Source organism: Oncorhynchus mykiss, chromosome 15, assembly GCF_057628025.1.
Source record: "Oncorhynchus mykiss isolate SJ-2025 chromosome 15, ASM5762802v1, whole genome shotgun sequence".
NCBI classification, from domain to species: Eukaryota; Metazoa; Chordata; class Actinopteri; order Salmoniformes; family Salmonidae; genus Oncorhynchus; species Oncorhynchus mykiss.
This window is the reverse complement of record NC_143036.1, coordinates 13,127,019-13,146,706: the sequence shown is the minus strand read 5'-3', so window position 1 is coordinate 13,146,706 and position 19,688 is coordinate 13,127,019. Positions and strand designations below refer to the sequence as shown.

The window sequence follows — 19,688 nt, the reverse complement described above, 5'->3', positions numbered from 1 at the left end:
GGGGTTTCCTACCAAGCAGGGTTGAGGAATTAGCGAGGTACAGTGGGGCAAAAAAGTATTTAGTCAGCCACCAATTGTGCAAGTTCTCCCACTTAAAAAGATGAGAGGCCTGTAATTTTCATCATAGGTACACTTCAACTATGACAGACAAAATGAGATAATTTTTTTTTTTTTTAATGAATTTATTTGCAAATTATGGTGGAAAATAAGTATTTGGTCAATAACAAAAGTTTCTCAATACTTTGTTATATACCCTTTGTTGGCAATGACAGAGGTCAAACGTTTTCTGTAAGTCTTCACAAGGTTTTCACACACTGTTGCTGGCATTTTGGCCCATTCCTCCATGCAGATCTCCTTTAGAGCAGTGATGTTTGGGGCTGTTGCTGGGCAACACGGACTTTCAACTCCCTCCAAAGATTTTCTATGGGGTTAAAAATCTGGAGTCTGGCTTGGCCACTCCAGGACCTTGAAATGCTTCTTTGTGTCAAGAAGCAGTGCGGCTTGGCAGGGTCGTGTTTTGGAGGACGAATGGCTCTCGACCTTCGCCACTCCAGAGTCCGTTAGGGAGTTGCAGTGATGGGACAAGACTAACTACCAATTGGATATCACAAAAATTGGTAGAAAAGCAGGGTTCAAAAATTTAATTAAAAAAAATACACATTAGTGAATACACATTAGACGTAGTAAAATGTATAGATTTGCAAGAATATTTCCTTTAAAACCGCTTTATTTTCTTTGCACCTCAAGACAAAAAAATTCAGGAAATAAGCATTAAACCTGAAAAAGCGGCAATAGTACCATTTGTCCATTTTGAGACGCCGTAGCCGGTATACACTTCCTCAAAATAGTCTGAATTCATCCAAGATAATTCAAGAACTCTGTCATTAATTTTGACATTTTTGTAGAGATCTTAGTGGCACACTTTTACATCTAACTATGATGTTTGGTGCAGTATTTCTCAAGTGAAAACATGTACATGAGGACCAGTCATTTCTCGTTGAATGACAACAGACATTTCACGGAAGAATTCCTAATGTTGACCAATCGCCGACAAGGGGGGAGTAGACTTTGGCTACCGGCTTCCTTCGAGAGAAAAAAATCTTGTGTGCCCGAACAGCCCAAAAAAAGCCTTGCTGAAGTCCAAAACGAACAACAACGTCAAACCGGATGTGATGCTACAGTAATGAATGTGAGTCACATGGTCAGATCTGTGGCCACACAAAGCACACACACTCAGTCCTGTGACTGCCAAGGGAGGGTGTGTGAGAGTGTGTCACTGCCAACTTGTTTGGAACTCTGTATGTGTGTGTGTGTGTGTGTGTGTGCGCGCGCTCAGGTCTGTGCCCATGGCTTATATTGTCCTCTCTTGTGTTTGAAAACCGACAGCCTGAGGTTTCATATGGCCCCATCTTTCCAGTGTGCTCCCTCCCAATCAATGAGCGCAGTACGTTGTGGGACTCTAATTGCAACAACATTCTCAGTGTCTATTTGGCTGGGGGGTGTTGAGGACACTCTGGTGCTTCAGACAGATCTCAGAATGTCTGGAATCTGTAGGGGATGACAGGATCTTTCACAAAGGAAAGGAGAGAGAGACAGTGAGAGAGGGGAGTGAGAGCGAGAGGCACAACAAGTGTCTGACTGTCATCTCCACAGTGACCGTACGTACATATCCCAACCAGAAGCCATGGATTACAGGCAACATCCGCTCCGAGCCAAAGGCTAGATGCTCCTTATAGGACACATCACTGCACTCGATACGCTTCTGTAAACTGATCATCTCTGTATACCCGTCACAAGACCCACTGGTTGTTGCTCATTTATAAAACCCTCTTAGGCCTCACTCCCCCTATCTGAGATATCTACTGCAGCCCTCATCCTCCACATACCAAACACCCAGTCACATTCTGTTAAAGATCCCCAAAGCACACACATCCATGCAGCTAGCGACTGGAACGAGCTGCAACAAACACTCAAACTGGACAGTTTTATCTCAATCTCTTCATTCAAAGACCTTATCAGGGACACTCTTACTGACAGTTGTGGCTGCTTTGCGTAATGTATTGTTGTCTCTACCTTCTTGCCCTTTGTGCTGTTTTCTATGCCCAACAATGTTTGTACACTTTTGTGCTGCTGCCATGTTGTTGTCATGTGCTGCTGCCATGTTGTCATGTGCTGCTGCCATGTTGTTGTCAAGTGTTGCTACCATGTTGTTGTCATGTGTTGCTACCATGTTGTTGTCATGTGTTGCTGCCATGTTGTTGTCATGTGTTGCTGCCATGCTGTGTTATCGCCTTAGGTCTCTCGTTATGTAGTGTTGTCTCTGGTTGTGATTTGTCCTATATTTTTTGTTTATTTATTATTAATCCTGCAGGAGGCCTTTTGCCTTTAGGTAGGTCATCATTGTAAATAAGAATGTGTTCTTAACTGACTAGTTAAATAAAGGTTAAATAAAAATCTTAACTAAATAGAGCTGCCGCCTTAAAGGAGCGGGAGACTTATAAGAACTACTGCTATGCTCTCAGACGATCCATCAAACAGGAAAAGCACCAATACAGGACAAAGATGGAATCGTACCATACTGGCTGTGACGCTCGTCGGATGTGGCAAGGCTTGAAAAATATTATTGACTAAAGGGAAGCACAGCCACAAGCTTCCCAGTGACACGAGCCTACCAGACGAGCTAAATGCCTTTTATGCTCACTTCGAGCTAAGAAACACTGAAGCACGCATGAGAGCACCAGCTGTTCCAGACAACTGTGTGATCACGCTCTCCGTAGCCGATGTGAGCAAAACCTTTAAAAACAGGTCAACATTCACAAAGCCGCGGGGCCAGGCGGATTACCAGGACGTGTACTGCAAGCATGACCGGACCAACTGGCTAGTGTCTTCACTGACATTTTCAACCTCTCCCTGATTGAAACATGTTGGTATTACAGACTCAAACAGATCACCATAGTGATCTGAAAGTTCTGTAGCACTCGCGTCGGATAGCCATGAAGTGCTTTGAAAGGCTCACATCAACACCATCATGCCGGAAACCGTAGACCCACTCAAATCTGCATACCGCCCAAACAGATCCACAGATGATGCAATCTCTATTGCACTCCACACTGCCCTTTCCCACCTGGACAAAAGGAACACCTATGTGAGAATGCTGTTCAGTGACTACAGCTCAGCGTTCAACACCATTGTGCCCACAAAGCTTATCACTAAGCTAAGGACCCTGAGCCTAAACACCTCCCTCTGCAACTGGATCCTGGACTTCCTGACAGGCCGCACCCAGGTGGTAAGGTAAGGCAGCAACATATCTGCCACGCTGATCCTCAACACTGGGGCTCCTCAGGGGTGCATGCCCCTCCTGTACTCCCTGTTCACCCACAACTGCGTGGCCAAGCACAACTCCAACACCATCATTAAGTTTGCTGATGACACAACAGTGGTAGGCCTGATTACCGACAACGATGAGACAGCCTATTGGGAGGTCAGAGACCTGGCAGTGTGGTGCCAAGACAACAACCTCTCCCTCAATGTGAGAAAGACAAAGGAGATGATTGTGGACTACAGGAAAAAGAGGGCTGGATAGGCCCTCATTAACATCGACGGGACTGAAGTGGAGCAGGTTGAGAGTTAAGTTCCTTGGTGTCCACATCACCAACAAACTATCATGGTCCAAACACACCAAGACAGCTGTGAAGAGGGCAGGACAACACCTTTCCCTCCTCAGGAGACTGAAAAGATTTGGCATGGGTCCCCAGATCCTCAAAAAGTTCTACAGCTGTACCCTCGTGAGCATCCTGACTGGTTGCATCACTGCCTGGTAAGGCAACTGCCCGGCATCTGAACGTAAGGCACTACAGAGGGTAGTGCGTAGGGCCCAGTACATCACTGGGGCCAAGTCTCCTGACATCCAGAAATTCTGTACCAGGCAGTGTCAGAGGAAGGACCTACAAATTGTCAAAGACTCCAGTCATAAACTGTTCTCTCTGCTACCGCATGGGAAGCGGTACCAGAGCGCCAAGTCTAGGACCAAAAGGCTCCTTAACAGCTTCTACCTCCAAGCCATAAGACTGCTGAACAATTAATCAAATGGTCACCCATATTGACCCCCACCGTCCCTTAGCAGAAGTGTAAAAACAATTTGTTGTTTATCATCTATGCATAGTCACTTTACAAATGACCTGGACTCACCTGTATCCCTGCACATGGACTTGGTACCGGTGCCCCCTGTATGTAGCCTCGTGATTGTTATGTACATGCACATGGTACCGGTGCCCCCTGTATGTCGCCTCGTTATTGTTATGTACATGGACTTGGTACCGGTGCCCCCTGTATGTCGTAATACGTTATTGTTATGTACATGGACTTGGTACCGGTGCCCCCTGTATGTCGCCTCGTTATTGTTATGTACATGGACTTGGTACCGGTGCCCCCTGTATGTCGCCTCGTTATTGTTATGCACATGGACTTGGTACCGGTGCCCCCTGTATGTAGTAATACGTTATCGTTATGCACATGGACTTGGTACCGGTGCCCCCTGTATGTAGTAATACGTTATCGTTATGTACATGGACTTGGTACCGGTGCCCCCTGTATGTCGCCTCGTTATGTACATGGACTTGGTGCCCCCTGTATGTCGCCTCGTTGTTATGTACATGGACTTGGTGCCCCCTGTATGTAGCCTCGTTATCGTTATGCACATGGACTTGGTACCGGTGCCCCCTGTATGTCGCCTCGTTATGTACATGGACTTGGTGCCCCCTGTATGTCGCCTCGTTGTTATGTACATGGACTTGGTACCGGTGCCCCCTGTATGTAGTAATACGTTATCGTTATGCACATGGACTTGGTACCGGTGCCCCCTGTATGTAGTAATACGTTATCGTTATGCACATGGACTTGGTACCGGTGCCCCCTGTATGTAGTAATACGTTATCGTTATGTACATGGACTTGGTACCGGTGCCCCCTGTATGTAGTAATACGTTATCGTTATGTACATGGACTTGGTACCGGTGCCCCCTGTATGTCGCCTCGTTGTTATGTACATGGACTTGGTGCCCCCTGTATGTCGCCTCGTTGTTATGTACATGGACTTGGTGCCCCCTGTATGTCGCCTCGTTGTTATGTACATGGACTTGGTGCCCCCTGTATGTAGCCTCGTTATCGTTATGCACATGGACTTGGTACCGGTGCCCCCTGTATGTCGCCTCGTTATGTACATGGACTTGGTGCCCCCTGTATGTCGCCTCGTTGTTATGTACATGGACTTGGTACCGGTGCCCCCTGTATGTAGTAATACGTTATCGTTATGCACATGGACTTGGTACCGGTGCCCCCTGTTTGTCGCCTCGTTGTTATGTACATGGACTTGGTACCGGTGCCCCCTGTATGTAGTAATACGTTATCGTTATGTACATGGACTTGGTACCGGTGCCCAATGTATGTAGTAATACGCTATCGTTATGCACATGGACTTGGTACCGGTGCCCCCTGTATGTAGTAATACGTTATTGTTATGTACATGGACTTGGTACCGGTGCCCCCTGTATGTCGCCTCGTTGTTATGTACATGGACTTGGTGCCCCCTGTATGTCGCCTCGTTGTTATGTACATGGACTTGGTGCCCCCTGTATGTCGCCTCGTTGTTATGTACATGGACTTGGTGCCCCCTGTATGTCGCCTCGTTGTTATGTACATGTACTTGGTACCGGTGCCCCCTGTATGTAGTAATACGTTATTATGTACATGGACTTGGTACCGGTGCCCCCTGTATGTAGTAATACGTTATTATGTACATGGACTTGGTACCGGTGCCCCCTGTATGTAGTAATACGTTATCGTTATATACATGGACTTGGTACCGGTGCCCCCTGTATGTAGTAATACGTTATTGTTATGTACATGGACTTGGTACCGGTGCCCCCTGTATGTAGTAATACGCTATTGTTATGTACATGGACTTGGTACCGGTGCCCCCTGTATGTAGTAATACGTTATCGTTATGTACATGGACTTGGTACCGGTGCCCCCTGTTTGTCGCCTCGTTGTTATGTACATGGACTTGGTACCGGTGCCCCCTGTTTGTCGCCTCGTTATTATGTACATGGACTTGGTACCGGTGCCCCCTGTATGTAGTAATACGTTATTGTTATGTACATGGACTTGGTACCGGTGCCCCCTGTATGTCGCCTCGTTGTTATGTACATGGACTTGGTGCCCCCTGTATGTCGCCTCGTTGTTATGTACATGGACTTGGTACCGGTGCCCCCTGTATGTAGTAATACGCTATTGTTATGTACATGGACTTGGTACCGGTGCCCCCTGTATGTAGTAATACGTTATCGTTATGTACATGGACTTGGTACCGGTGCCCCCTGTTTGTCGCCTCGTTGTTATGTACATGGACTTGGTACCGGTGCCCCCTGTATGTCGCCTCGTTATCGTTATGTACATGGACTTGGTACCGGTGCCCCCTGTATGTAGCCTCGTTGTTATGTACATGGACTTGGTACCGGTGCCCCCTGTATGTAGTAATACGTTATTGTTATGTACATGGACTTGGTACCGGTGCCCCCTGTATGTCGCCTCGTTGTTATGTACATGGACTTGGTACCGGTGCCCCCTGTATGTCGCCTCGTTGTTATGTACATGGACTTGGTACCGGTGCCCCCTGTATGTCGCCTCGTTGTTATGTACATGGACTTGGTACCGGTGCCCCCTGTTTGTCGCCTCGTTGTTATGTACATGGACTTGGTACCGGTGCCCCCTGTATGTCGCCTCGTTATGTACATGGACTTGGTACCGGTGCCCCCTGTATGTCGCCTCGTTGTTATGTACATGGACTTGGTGCCCCCTGTATGTCGCCTCGTTGTTATGTACATGGACTTGGTGCCCCCTGTATGTCGCCTCGTTGTTATGTACATGGACTTGGTGCCCCCTGTATGTCGCCTCGTTGTTATGTACATGGACTTGGTGCCCCCTGTATGTCGCCTCGTTGTTATGTACATGGACTTGGTACCGGTGCCCCCTGTATGTAGCCTCGTTGTTATGTACATGGACTTGGTACCGGTGCCCCCTGTATGTAGCCTCGTTGTTATGTACATGGACTTGGTACCGGTGCCCCCTGTATGTCGCCTCGTTGTTATGTACACGGACTTGGTGCCCCCTGTATGTCGCCTCGTTGTTATGTACATGGACTTGGTACCGGTGCCCCCTGTATGTAGTAATACGTTATTGTTATGCACATGGACTTGGTGCCCCCTGTATGTCGCCTCGTTGTTATGTACTTTTATGTTACTTTTTTGATTATTATTATTTTTTATTTGACTTTATTTAGTAAATATTTCATTAACTCTATTTCTTGAACTGCATTGTTGGTTAAGGGCTTGGAAGTAAACATTTCACAGTAAGTTCTACACCTGTTGTATTCAGCATTTCACAGTAAGTTCTACACCTGTTGTAATCGACACATGAGACAAATAAAATTGGTTTTGATTTGACTGACAGGTAGGGCATTAGGGTGACGATTAGGGAATTTGGGGTATTAATTAATTGTCCTGCAAATAGCCACGGTTATTGTCATAAATTGTCATTTTAATTTAAAAAAAATATATGTTTTGAGCTTGTAATGCATCTTAGAAAAGTCGCTACGAAACACCTAATGAATACAACACAGCTCTGGTGATGCCCAGCTCCAAAACTAATGGTTCTGTCTGCCGGGAACTGTTGGAAATGAAGGTTCTCCTCCCAACCGTGCCCATCTGCTCCTAATATGATTACCAACTCTGCCCAATTCATGTCAAACTTAAAACTGCTTTGGGTAAACTTTATCTACTTGAATATTAAGTTGAATCCCTCCTTCCTCTGAAAATGTATGTTTTAAGACAGTTATTACAATCAGTTCACGATTATTGTCCGTAATTGTCGGTTACATAATTATACAATAATTGTGCCAGTCCTACTGACAGTAAATCAGAGTCAATATTATGATAGATCTATTCTACAGCATGATAGCTGAATTATCAAGTACAGACAGTGCAGGCCTATTGACTGAGATGCACACACACAGAACAGAAACAGGTGGAGCAGACCCAAATGTCCCACAGTGTGATTAAATCAGCCTCTCCCAGCCCTGCAGCAAATCTGTGTCTGTGTGTGCTTTTTTCTTACTGTGTGCATGTTTATGTGTGTTATTTCTTCTTACCTATTAAGTGTGTGTGTGTTATTCTTGCTCTGAGTGAGCAAGTGTGTGCTTGACTGCGTGTTCCTAGCGCCCAAGAAAGCAGGGTAGTAGGCTAGGCCTTGGCTAAGTCTTTTCAACGAACAGAATGGCTAGCTAAAACAGAGCGCTAATGCTAACAGCTTAGTCTCTGATTGAACTGGGCGTTGAGCAAGCAGATTGTAGCGAGATGCTAATCAGCTAGCCACTGAGGAGAAAACAATGAGCTGGGTAGAGAGGGAGAGTGGGCAAGAGGAACATTGTGCAAATGGGTGGAGGGGCTCATCCAGCTCAATGAGCAGCCTAACCTGAGAACTTGTATTAACTCCTGGAATTAGGCCTAAATGTTTAGGCTTCAGCTCAGTGGGCTATGGTGTTGAGTTGTGCAGTGGCCTGCTGCAGCAAGTGAACAGAGCACCATGCTAGCTGCTAAGTCTGTTAAATTAGCAGGGTGGTGGTGACCGAGAGCTAGCCAGATCATAGTGTTAACAGCAACAAGTGACCCTTTTGATGCCTAGCCTATGAGACGGTTTCTTTACTCTGACCGTTTCCTACATGGTTTTCCACGTGGTGCAGGACACCTCTGTTAGGTCTACATGATGTGCCACCAATGGAGCAGCTAATGCACAACGTTAGAACATAATACAACCATTTCTAGATTTTTATGGGCCCTAAAACTCCTCTCTCATTCTAGTTGTTCAGCCTGCTTGAAACCTGGAAAGAGTGAGCAGAGGCGGCAAGGGAAACCCTCCCCTGGGCTGGGTGTAGGCCCCGTTGACCCTAGGGGCAGACCCTCAAGCTGTCCCCCTCTCGGTCTTCTCTCGCCTCCTGTTTATCAGTGAAGTAAACACAATAGAGGACAGGTGGAGTTCCTCTCAGCATCCTGTTCCTAACCATAACACTGTGGGGTGAAATGCTAAGCTGACCATAGATCAGTGTCTCAGAGCAACTTCATCCAAGCCCTCACCCATCCTTAGAGATCAAATTTTTAAAAATCCAATCAAATTGTATTTGTCACATGCTTTGTAAACAGACTAACAGTGAATAATAACTTACAGGCCCTTCTCAACAATGGAGAGAGAAAAAATAAAATAATAACAACACAAGCAATGCCCCCTGGGATACCTCAGTCCTCCAGCTCCACGGCAACCAGCGAGGCGCCACAGACAGAGGCCATTAGGCTTAGCCATGAGCTGAACAATGTCTGCTATACATAGAGGCTAGTAGGCTATCATGACAAGCATCCTTACGTCCTCCCTCCCAAGACAGCCTAATAAGCACTGATTTCACATGGCTGTACAGGTGCAAGCTGTATAGTGGAACCCCTGCTTTCACCTATCCAGTTGTGTTAGATCGGGAAGGACTAAGTACGGCGAGTGGGAGGCACATAACACAATCATGGAAATGCAGTTTACACAGCTCAGGCTTCTATTCTTATCGTAGCTCTTATCAGTAGAAAGGGATGGAAATAAGGTCACCAGCCTTGATTGTTGCTAAAACAGTACGACACAGAATACAGATCAGAACTAGGAATGCATTCCTGTGTTCATTGGTGCAACATGTCGAAGAACCCATGCCCCTAAGATTTGGGGCAGTTGAATGTTTGGTTTGCTGATGTAGAAGCAGTCCATTTGTGTCAGCATACCATTGTGTTGTGTGTGTGTGTGTGTGTGTGTGTGTGTCAAATCTATTCTAGAAAATGGGGGAAGGGGACTAATACCACAGAAGGAGACAACCATCTTCCTACCCATCTACTCCACTTTCCTCTTCAGCTTTTAGGCATGTAGGCCATGTGAATTATCCTGGTCCCATACACTATGTATTTCTCTTCTATCGTTGTCATGCCGAGGGGACACAGAGAGGAGTTATAATAGAGCGATAGAGACAGTCAGAAACAGCAAGAAACCGCTACAGGCAGCAAGACACCGCTACAGCTACAGACAGCTTGAGAGAGTTGAAGGCAGTAAGAGACAGCTACAGACAGCTTGAGACAGTTGAAGGCAGTAAGAGACAGCTACAGACAGCTTGAGAGAGTTGAAGGCAGTAAGAGACAGCTACAGACAGCAAGAGACCGCGACAGCTAGAGACAGCCAGACAGCTTGAGACAGTTGAAGGCAGTAAGAGACAGCTTGAGAGAGTTGAAGGCAGTAAGAGACAGCTACAGACAGCTTGAGACAGTTGAAGGCAGTAAGAGACAGCTTGAGAGAGTTGAAGACAGTAAGAGACAGCTACAGACAGCTTGAGAGAGTTGAAGGCAGTAAGAGACAGCTACAGACAGCTTGAGACAGTTGAAGGCAGTAAGAGACAGCTACAGACAGCTTGAGACAGTTGAAGGCAGTAAGAGACAGCTTGAGAGAGTTGAAGGCAGTAAGAGACAGCTAGACTGCTACACAGACAGCTATAGACTGCTACACAGACAGCTACACAGACAGCTACAATGACTTCAGAAATTATTCACACCCCTTGACTTTTTCCACATTTTGTGCTGTTACAGCCTGAATTTAAAATGGATTAAATGTAGTTGTCACTGGCCTACATACAAGAGCCCATACTGTCAAAGTGGATTTTTTTTTATGTTTTATTTTCCCCCACCTTTATTTAACCAGGTCGGCTAGTGGAGAACAAGTTCTCATTTACAACTGCAACCTGGCCAAGATAAAGCAAAACAGTGCAACAAACAACAACACAGAGTTACACATGGACTAAACAAAAGTGCAGTCAATAACACAATATATATTTAAATAAGTATATATACAGTGTGTGCAAATGGCGTGAGGTGGTAAGGCAATAAATAGGCCATAGTAGCGAAGTAATTACAATTTAGCAAATTAACACTGGAGTGATAGATGTGCAGATGATGTGCAAGTAGAAATACTGTTGTGCAAAAGAGCAGAAAAGTAAATAAAAAGCAATATGGGGATGAGGTAGGTAGATTGGATGGGCTATTCACAGATGGACTATGTACAGCTGCAGCGATTGGTAAGCTGCTCAGATAGCTGATGTTTAAAGTTAGTGAGAGAAATATAAGTCTCCAACTTCAGCAAATCTTGCAATTTGTTCCAGTCACTGGCAGCAGAGAACTGGAAGGAAAGGCAGACAAAAGGAGGTGTTGGCTTTGGGGATGACCAGTGAGATATACCTGCTGGAGTGAGTGCTACGGGTGGGTGTTGTTATGGTGACCAGTGAGCTGAGAAAAGGCAGAGCTTTACCTAGCAAAGATGACCTGGAGCCAGTGGGTCTGGCAACGGATATGTAGCAAGGGCCAGCCAATGAGAGCATACAGGTCGCAGTGGTGGGTGGTATATGGGGCTTTGGTGGCAAAACGGATGGCACTGTGATAGACTGCATTCAGTTTGCTGAGTAGAGTTTGAGGCTATTTTGTAAATTACATCGCCGAAGTCTAGGATCGGTAGGATAGTCAGTTTTACGAGGGTATGTTTGGCGGCGTAAGTGAAGGAGGCTTTGTTGCAAAATAGGAAGCAGATTCTAGATGTAATTTTGGATTGGAGATGTTTAATATGAGTCTGGAAGGAGAGTTTACAGTCTAGTCAGACACCTAGGTATTTGTTGTTGTCCACATATTCTAAGTCAGAGCCATCCAGAGTATTGATGCTAGTCTGACAGTGAAAAGGTTGAAAAGCATTTAAGAGCAGTTGGAGGCACCGGAAGGAGTGTTGTATGGCATTGAAGCTCGTTTGGAGGTTTGTTAACACAGTGTCTAAAGGGGCAAATGTATACAGAATGGTGTCGTCTACGTAGAGGTGGATCAGAGAATCACCTGCAGCGAGAGCAACATCATTGATATATACAGAGAAAAGAGTTGGCTCGAGAATTGAACCCTGTGGTACCCCATAGAGACTGCCAGAGGTCCGGACAACAGGCCCTCCGATTTGACACACTGAACTCTGTCTGAGAAGTAGTTGGTGAACCAGGCGAGGCAGTCATATGAGAAACCAAGGCTGTTGAGTATGCCGATAAGAATACTGTGATTTACAAAGTCGAAAGCCTTGGCCAGGTTGATGAAGACGGCTGCACAGTACGGTCTTTTATCAATGGCAGTTATGATATTGTTTAGTACCTTGAGCGTGGCCCGTGACCAGCTTGGATTGCACAGCGGAGAAGGTACGGTGGGATTCGAAATGGTCAGTAATCTGTTTATTAACTTGGCTTTCGAAGACTTTAGAAAGGCAGGGCAGGATAGATGTGGGTCTATAACAGTTTGGGTCTAGAGTGTAATCCCCCTTTGAAGAGGGGGATGACCACGGCAGCTTTCCAATCTTTAGGGATCTCGGACGATACGAAAGAGAGGTTGAACAGACTGGTAATAGGGGTTGCAACAATGGCGGCGGATAATTTTAGAAAGAGAGGGAATTTTGTTTGAAATTATTACAAATTAGTTCATGAAAAGCTGAAATGTCTTGAGTCAATAAGTATTCAACCCCTTTGTTATGGCAAACCTAAATAAGTTAAGGAGTAAATATGTACTTAAGAAGTCACATAATAAGATGCATGGATTGTGTGCAATAATGGTGTTTAACATGATTTATGAATGACTGCCTCATCTCTGTACCCCATGCATACAATTATCTGGAAGGTCACTCAGTTGAGCAGTGCATTTCAAACACAGACTTAACCACAAAGACTAAGGATCTTTTCCAATGCCCCAAAGGAAGCATTGAATATCCCTTTGAGCATGGTAAAGTTATTAATTACACTTGACTATAAAGATACAGGCATCCTTCCTAACACAGTTGCTGGAGAAAAAGGAAACCACTCAGGTATTTCACAATGAGGCCAATGATGACTATAAAACAGTTGCAGAGTTTAATGGCTGTGATATGAGAAAACATAGGATGGATCAACAACATTGTAGTTACTCCACAATACTAACCTAATTGACCAAGTGTAAATAAGGAAGTGTGCATCCTGTTTGCAACAAGGTATTAAAGTAATACTGCAAAAAACTATTTGTCCTGAAAACAAAGTGTTGTATTGGATTTGCCCCAAACATAACACATTAGAGTACCACTCTCCATATTTTCAAGAATAGTGGTGGCTGCATCATGTTATGGGTATGCTTGTAATCATTCAGGACTGGGGAAGTTTTCAGGATAAAAAAAATACATGTAATGGTGCTAAACACAGGCAATTTCAGTCTGCTTATCACCAGACACTGGGAGATTAAATGACTTTTCAGCAGGTGAATAACCTAAAACACAAGGCCAAATCGACAAAGAAGTTGCTTACAAGAAGACAGTGAATGTTGCTGGGTGGCCAAGTTACAGTGTGGACTTAAATCTGCTTGAAAATCTATGGCACGACCTGTCTAGCAATGATCAAAAACCAATTAGACAGAGCTTGAACATTTTGAAACAAATAAAAAAAATGGGCAAATGTTGCACAATCCAGGTGTGGAAAACTCAGAGACTTACACAGAAAAACTGAATGCTGTAATTGCTACCGAAGGTGCTTCTACAAAGTATTGACTCAGGGGTGTGAATACTTACAGTACCAGTCAAAAGTTTGACACACCTACTCACTCAAGGGTTTTTCTTTATTTGGACTATTTTCTACACAGTAGAATAATAGTGAAGACATCAACACTATGAAATAACACATATGGAACCATGTAGTAACCAAAAAAAGAAAAAAAAAGTGTTCAACAAGTCAAAATATATTTTAGATTCTACAAAATAGACACCCTTTGCCTTTGACAGCTTTGCACACTTGGCATTCTTTCAACCAGCTTCATCTGGAAAACTTTTCCAACAGTCTTTAAGGAGTTCCCACATATGCTGAGCACTTGTTGGCTGCTTTTCCATCACTGTGCGGTCCAACTCATCCAAAACCATCTCAATTGGGTTGAGGTCAGGTGATTGTGGAGGCCAGGTCATCTGATGCAGTACTCCATTACTCACCATCTTGGTCAAATAGTCCTTACACATCATGGAGGTGTGTTGGGTCATTGTCCTGTTGAAAAACAAATGATAGTCCCACTAAGTACAAACTAGATAGGATGGTCGTTCTCGCTGCAGAATGCTGTAGTAGCCATGCTGGTTAAGTGTGCCTTGAATTCTAAATAATCCATCACTGACAGTGTCACCAGCAACGCAGCCCCACACCATCACACCTCCTCCTCCTCCATGCTTCACGGTGGGGTTCAAACCAAAAATCTCAAATTTGGACTCATCAGACTAAAAGACAGATTTCAACCGGTCTAATGTCCATTGCTCGTGTTTCTTAGATCAAGCAAGTCTCTTTTTATTATTGGTGTCCTTTAGTAGTGGTTTCTTTGCAGCAATTCGACCATGAAGGCCTGATTCACGCAATCTCCTCTGAACAGTTGATGTTGAGATGTGTCTGTTACTTGAACTCTGAATCATTTATTTGGGCTGCAATTTCTGAGGCTGGTAACTAATGAACTTATCCTCTGCAGCAGAGGTAACTCTGGGTCTTCCTTTCCTGTGGTGGTCCTCATGAGAGCCAGTTTCATCAGAGCTCGACTGCGCTTGAAACTTTCAAAGTTCTTGAAATGTTCCGTTTTGACTGACCTTCATGTCTTAAAGTAATGACGGACTGTTGTTTCTCTTTGCTTATTTGAGCTGTTTTTGTCATAATATGGACTTGGTTTTTTACCAAATAGGGCTAATGTATTTTCTGTATACCCTCCTTACCTTGTCACAACACAACTGATTGGCTCAAACGCATTAAGGAAAGAAATTCCACAAATTAACTTTTAACAAGGCACACCTGTTAATTGAAATGCAATCCATGTGACTACCTCATGAAGCTGGTTGAGAGAATGCCAAGAGTGTGCAAAGCTGTCATCAAGAATCACAAATATAAAATATTTATTTAACCATTTTTTGGTTACTACATGATTCCATGTGTTATTTCACAGTTTTGATGTCTTCACTAATATTCTACAATGTAGAAAATAGCAAAAATAAATTAAACCTCTTGAATTAGTAGGTGTGTCCAAACCTTTGACTGGTACTGTATGTAAATTTGATATTTCTGTATTTAATTTTTCACTAAATATGCAAAAATGTCTAAAAACATGTTTTTACTTTGCCATTATGTGGTATTGAGTGATGGGTGAAAATGTGTTTTATTTATTTATTTTGAATTTAGTCTATAAAACAAATAAAATGTGGAATGAATCAAGGGGTATGAATAGTTTCTGAAGGCACTGTATAGGCAGATAATGACAGCTACAGGCAGTTAGAGATAGACAGAAGAAAGATAGGCCTAGTTAGTGTTTGAGTAGCCTGTATAGCCATCTTCAGCAGCAGCCTACATGACGCCAAGATGCAAATATCTCAATTACTAGACTGGTATAAAGAAGGTTGTCTGATAGGCCTTTTCAGGTCGCCAGCTAGCTGTTCATAGTCACTACTATTCTGGTTCGTGAACTCCAGGAAATGGAGTGCCAAGCACGTCTCCATTCACATCGACAGGCTGTAGAGGAACGGGTCACAGGCTTCATGGTCCTCTGTGTCTACGTCACTAAGGATTTATCATGGTCCAAACACACCAACACAGTAGTGAAGAGGGCACGACAACGCCTCTACCCCCTCAGGAGGCTGAAATTATTTTGCATGAGCCCTCAGATCCTCAAAGAGTTCAACAGCTGCACAATCAAGAACATGCTGACTGGCTGCATCACCGCTTGGTATGGCAACTGCTTGGCGCTACAGGGTAGTGGGTACAGACCCATACCTCACTGGAGCCAAGCTCCCTACCATCCAGGACCTCTATACCAGGCGGTGTCAGATGAAGGACCAAAAAAAACTGTCAAAGACTCCAGCCACAGACTGTTCTCTTTGCTACCACAGGGCAAGTGGAACCAACAGGAACCTGAACAGCTTCTACCCCCACGCCATAAGTATTCTAAACAAGACTGCTAGTTAGCAAATCAAATGGCTACCTGGACAGCCTGCATGTACCTTTTTAAGCACAAACTCTCTTGCATTGACTATGCACACACTGGACACCCCAACACACACACAACATGCACACACATGCATACTGAAGCCACACACACGTTCACACACACTGCTGCTAGTCCCTTTAGCCCTACCTATATGTACAGTACATAACTACCTCAGTTGCCTTGCTCCCCTGCACATCGATGTATTTATTTGTCTTCTACTCCCTATTTACAGCCATGTTATTTTTACTCGTTATTCACCGTGTCACTATTTCTATTCTTAATTCAAATGTTTTGTATTATCTTTAACTCTGCATTGTTGGAAAAGGACCCATAAGTAAGTATTCCACTGTTAGCTTTCACCTGTTGTCTACGAAGCATGTTTTATTTGATTTGGTTCCATCTGTTCCAAGCCAGCTGGCACCTAGGGGAGAAACTCTTCTCACAGACTAACACGGGTAGGTGAGATAACTCTGTATGGTTAGTAAATTATCCGTTGTTTCCACTGCTATTGTCTAATCCAGTTAGCTAACGAGAGAGAAAAACAGGTGTCGTATCGAATTTCGTTTATTCTACATAGCCAGAGCAATGTTGGCTGACAAGCACAGTGCCAACATTGTTTCCCCATTGAATAACAGGCTGTCTGCTAACTAGCTAGCACATAAAGCCATCTAAATTATAATTCATTTAGGTTATACATGAGCAAATAGCTATTTACTTACTTAGCGGTCCACCTGGCCCCAGTCCTTGGTCTTTACAAGCTGGTGGAGTGCCGCTTTGCCTCTCGAAATTGCCCGGGTTGGAGAAATAGTCCCGCAACCGGGGAAGCTCCCTCCCTGACTCCAACAATTCGGTATGAAATTCAAGAGCGGTGAGGATGTATTGATCCCGTATTAGTTGAGCAGCAATCACATCTACAGATACCCGAGTCTCTGCCAAGCCGCTTGGCATTGCTGCGGCTGCTACCGAGATGCCTTCCACACTTGGGCTGGTCCGGGTGCTGGACAGCAGAAGGGCCGGGGGCTCGGCGTCCGCCTGCGGGGAGAAGGGGTTGTTGGACGGGAGCCCTGGCGCTCCATCGCTAAGGCTCCTTTCGGCATCAACCCCGTCCTCTGCTCTCTGCTCTGCCTCATCTTCAGAATCGCTCAGATTAAACGGGTTGACGCTATCCGCCGCCATTTTTCTAATATGAAGATTTAACCTGTTTCTAGCTAGCTAGAAAGCCATCCGTCCAGGAAGAGGGGTCCAATTTTAAGCTATCTGCCCGTCTTTCCCCGATCAGCTGAAATGGGTTGAATGCAGGGAAGGGTTTGGTTGAATGTCATTCCAGCGCCCGCCTCTGCCATTGAATAGTGGGATTAGATTGGATACGGGAGAGGTTAGGAAGAAACTACGAGAAGGGTGGGCGGCAATTCGGGGCGTTCCTGCATGTGGTCATTTCTGCGTCTGCAGGAACACCTCGTTATACTTGCATTGAACCCTCATTATGAAAACATTTTATTTAACCTTTATTTAACTTGGCAAGTCAGTTGAGAACAAATTCTTATTTTATATTGATGGTATACCCCGGCTAAACCCTCCCCTAATAATTTAAAGCTGCAATATGTCACTTTTTGGGTGACCCGATCAAATTCACATAGGAATTTGAGTTATCGATCAGTCATTCTCATTGAAAGTAAGTCTAAGAGGGTGTAGATCTGTTCTATGTTCTCTATTTAAGTGATAATGTCAGAGAAGCTGGTGTTTGGAGGATATATTGGCACTGGTGTTGTTCATCTCCAGCAAGTAAATTGTGCCAATACAGTGAGGGAAAAAAGTATTTGATCCCCTGCTGATTTTGTATGTTTGCCCACTGACAAAGAAATGATCAGTCTAGAATTTTAATGGTAGGTTTATTTGAACAGTGAGAGACAGAATATCAACAAAAAACTGAAAAATGCATGTAAAAAATGTTATACATTGATTTGCATTTTAATGAGGGAAATTGTCCTCGTCAACACTCACACCTGTGTTAACGAGAGAATCACTGACATGATGTCAGCTGGTCCTTTTGTGGCAGGGCTGAAATGCAGTGGACATGTTTTTTAGGGATTCAGTTCATTTGCATGGCAAAGAGGGACTTTGCAATTAATTGCAATTCATCTGATCACTCTTCATAACATTCTGGAGTATATGCAAATTTCCATCATACAAACTGAGGCAGCAGACTTTGTGAAAATTAATATTTGTGTCATTCTCAAAACTTTTGGCCACAACTGTAGTTCTCAGCCCCTTCCTCTTCGATGTGCACAACTCTGAAAAGACTGGATACGTGCAAGCAATATGGCAAGAGTACGAAGCACTGTAAAATGTAAATGTGTCATCTCTCTCTCTCTCTCTCTCGTCGGTGAGCTGGGTCGTTTGTTTCTGGCCACGTTTCCCATGATGCCACTTGTGGGGAGAGAACCCAACGTTCACATGGTGTAAGTATTCTAACCTCCCTACGACATTACACTAATGCTTCATGGCACTCTTTCTAAATCAGCATTCTATCCATCTATCCATCCATCCATTCATCCATCCATCTATCTATCCATCCATCCATCTCTCTCGTTCCTGTGCAGGTGTTCTCTCCCTGTTCATCTCTGTCTTTTACCTCTGGTCGGCAATGAAACAGACTACACTACACCTGACTGACCTTTACCTCTTCATCTCCCAGGTAAAGTGTGTATGTGTCTGGATGCCTGTGTGTGTTAATTAGTCTTGTTCCTCCTATATCTCTAGATGCTTCATGTAACAGTGTGTGTGCCTATGTACCGACCAGCATACACTCCAGTCTGCAGCTGAAACAGGGTCTGCCTCTCATCAGCTGGACTAAACTGGGTGGGTACCATCTCTCTCTCTCAGCCACCTTCCCTACTACTGAGTACTGGGTAATAGAGAGTCACCCCTCACAGCCACCTTCCTACTACTGAGTACTGGGTAAGAGAGAGTCACCCCTCACAGTCACCTTCCTACTACTGAGTACTGGGTAATAGAGAGTCACCCCTCACAGTCACCATCCTACTACTGAGTACGGGGTAATAGAGAGTCACCCCTCACAGCCACATTCCTACTACTGAGTACTGGGTAAGAGAGAGTCACCCCTCACAGTCACCATCCTACTACTGAGTACTGGGTAAGAGAGAGTCACCCCTCACAGTCACCATCCTACTACTGAGTACTGGGTAAGAGAGAGTCACCCCTCACAGCCACCTTCCTACTACTGAGTACTGGGTAAGAGAGAGTCACCCCTCACAGTCACCATCCTACTACTGAGTACTGGGTAAGAGAGAGTCACCCCTCAGTCACCTTCCTACTACTAAGTACTGGGTAAGAGAGAGTCACCCCTCACAGTCACCTTCCTACTACTGAGTACTGGGTAATAGAGAGTCACCCCTCACAGTCACCATCCTACTACTGAGTACGGGGTAATAGAGAGTCACCCCTCACAGCCACCTTCCTACTACTGAGTACTGGGTAAGAGAGAGTCACCCCTCACAGTCACCTTCCTACTACT

General features: G+C 44.7%; 1 protein-coding gene across 11 annotated transcripts in view; it reads right to left on the bottom strand.

Moving 5' to 3' along the window:
- Positions 1 to 17,504, bottom strand: part of LOC110489591 (RAB11-binding protein RELCH homolog) — a 76,722-nt gene extending 59,218 nt beyond the window's left edge. For 7 of the 11 annotated variants that reach the window (XR_005036042.2, XM_036943713.2, XM_036943714.2 and 4 more), the window contains exon 1: positions 16,873 to 17,504. Coding sequence is in view for 10 of the 11 variants with exons in the window: in XM_036943713.2 (XP_036799608.2) it covers positions 16,873 to 17,329 (457 nt within the window). In the remaining variant the exon portion in view is untranslated. The remainder of the gene's footprint in view (positions 1 to 16,872) is intronic. The other 4 variants (XM_036943715.2, XM_090199258.1, XM_090199260.1 and 1 more) reach the window with 1 other exon arrangement.
- Between the last annotated feature and the right edge of the window lie 2,184 nt (positions 17,505 to 19,688).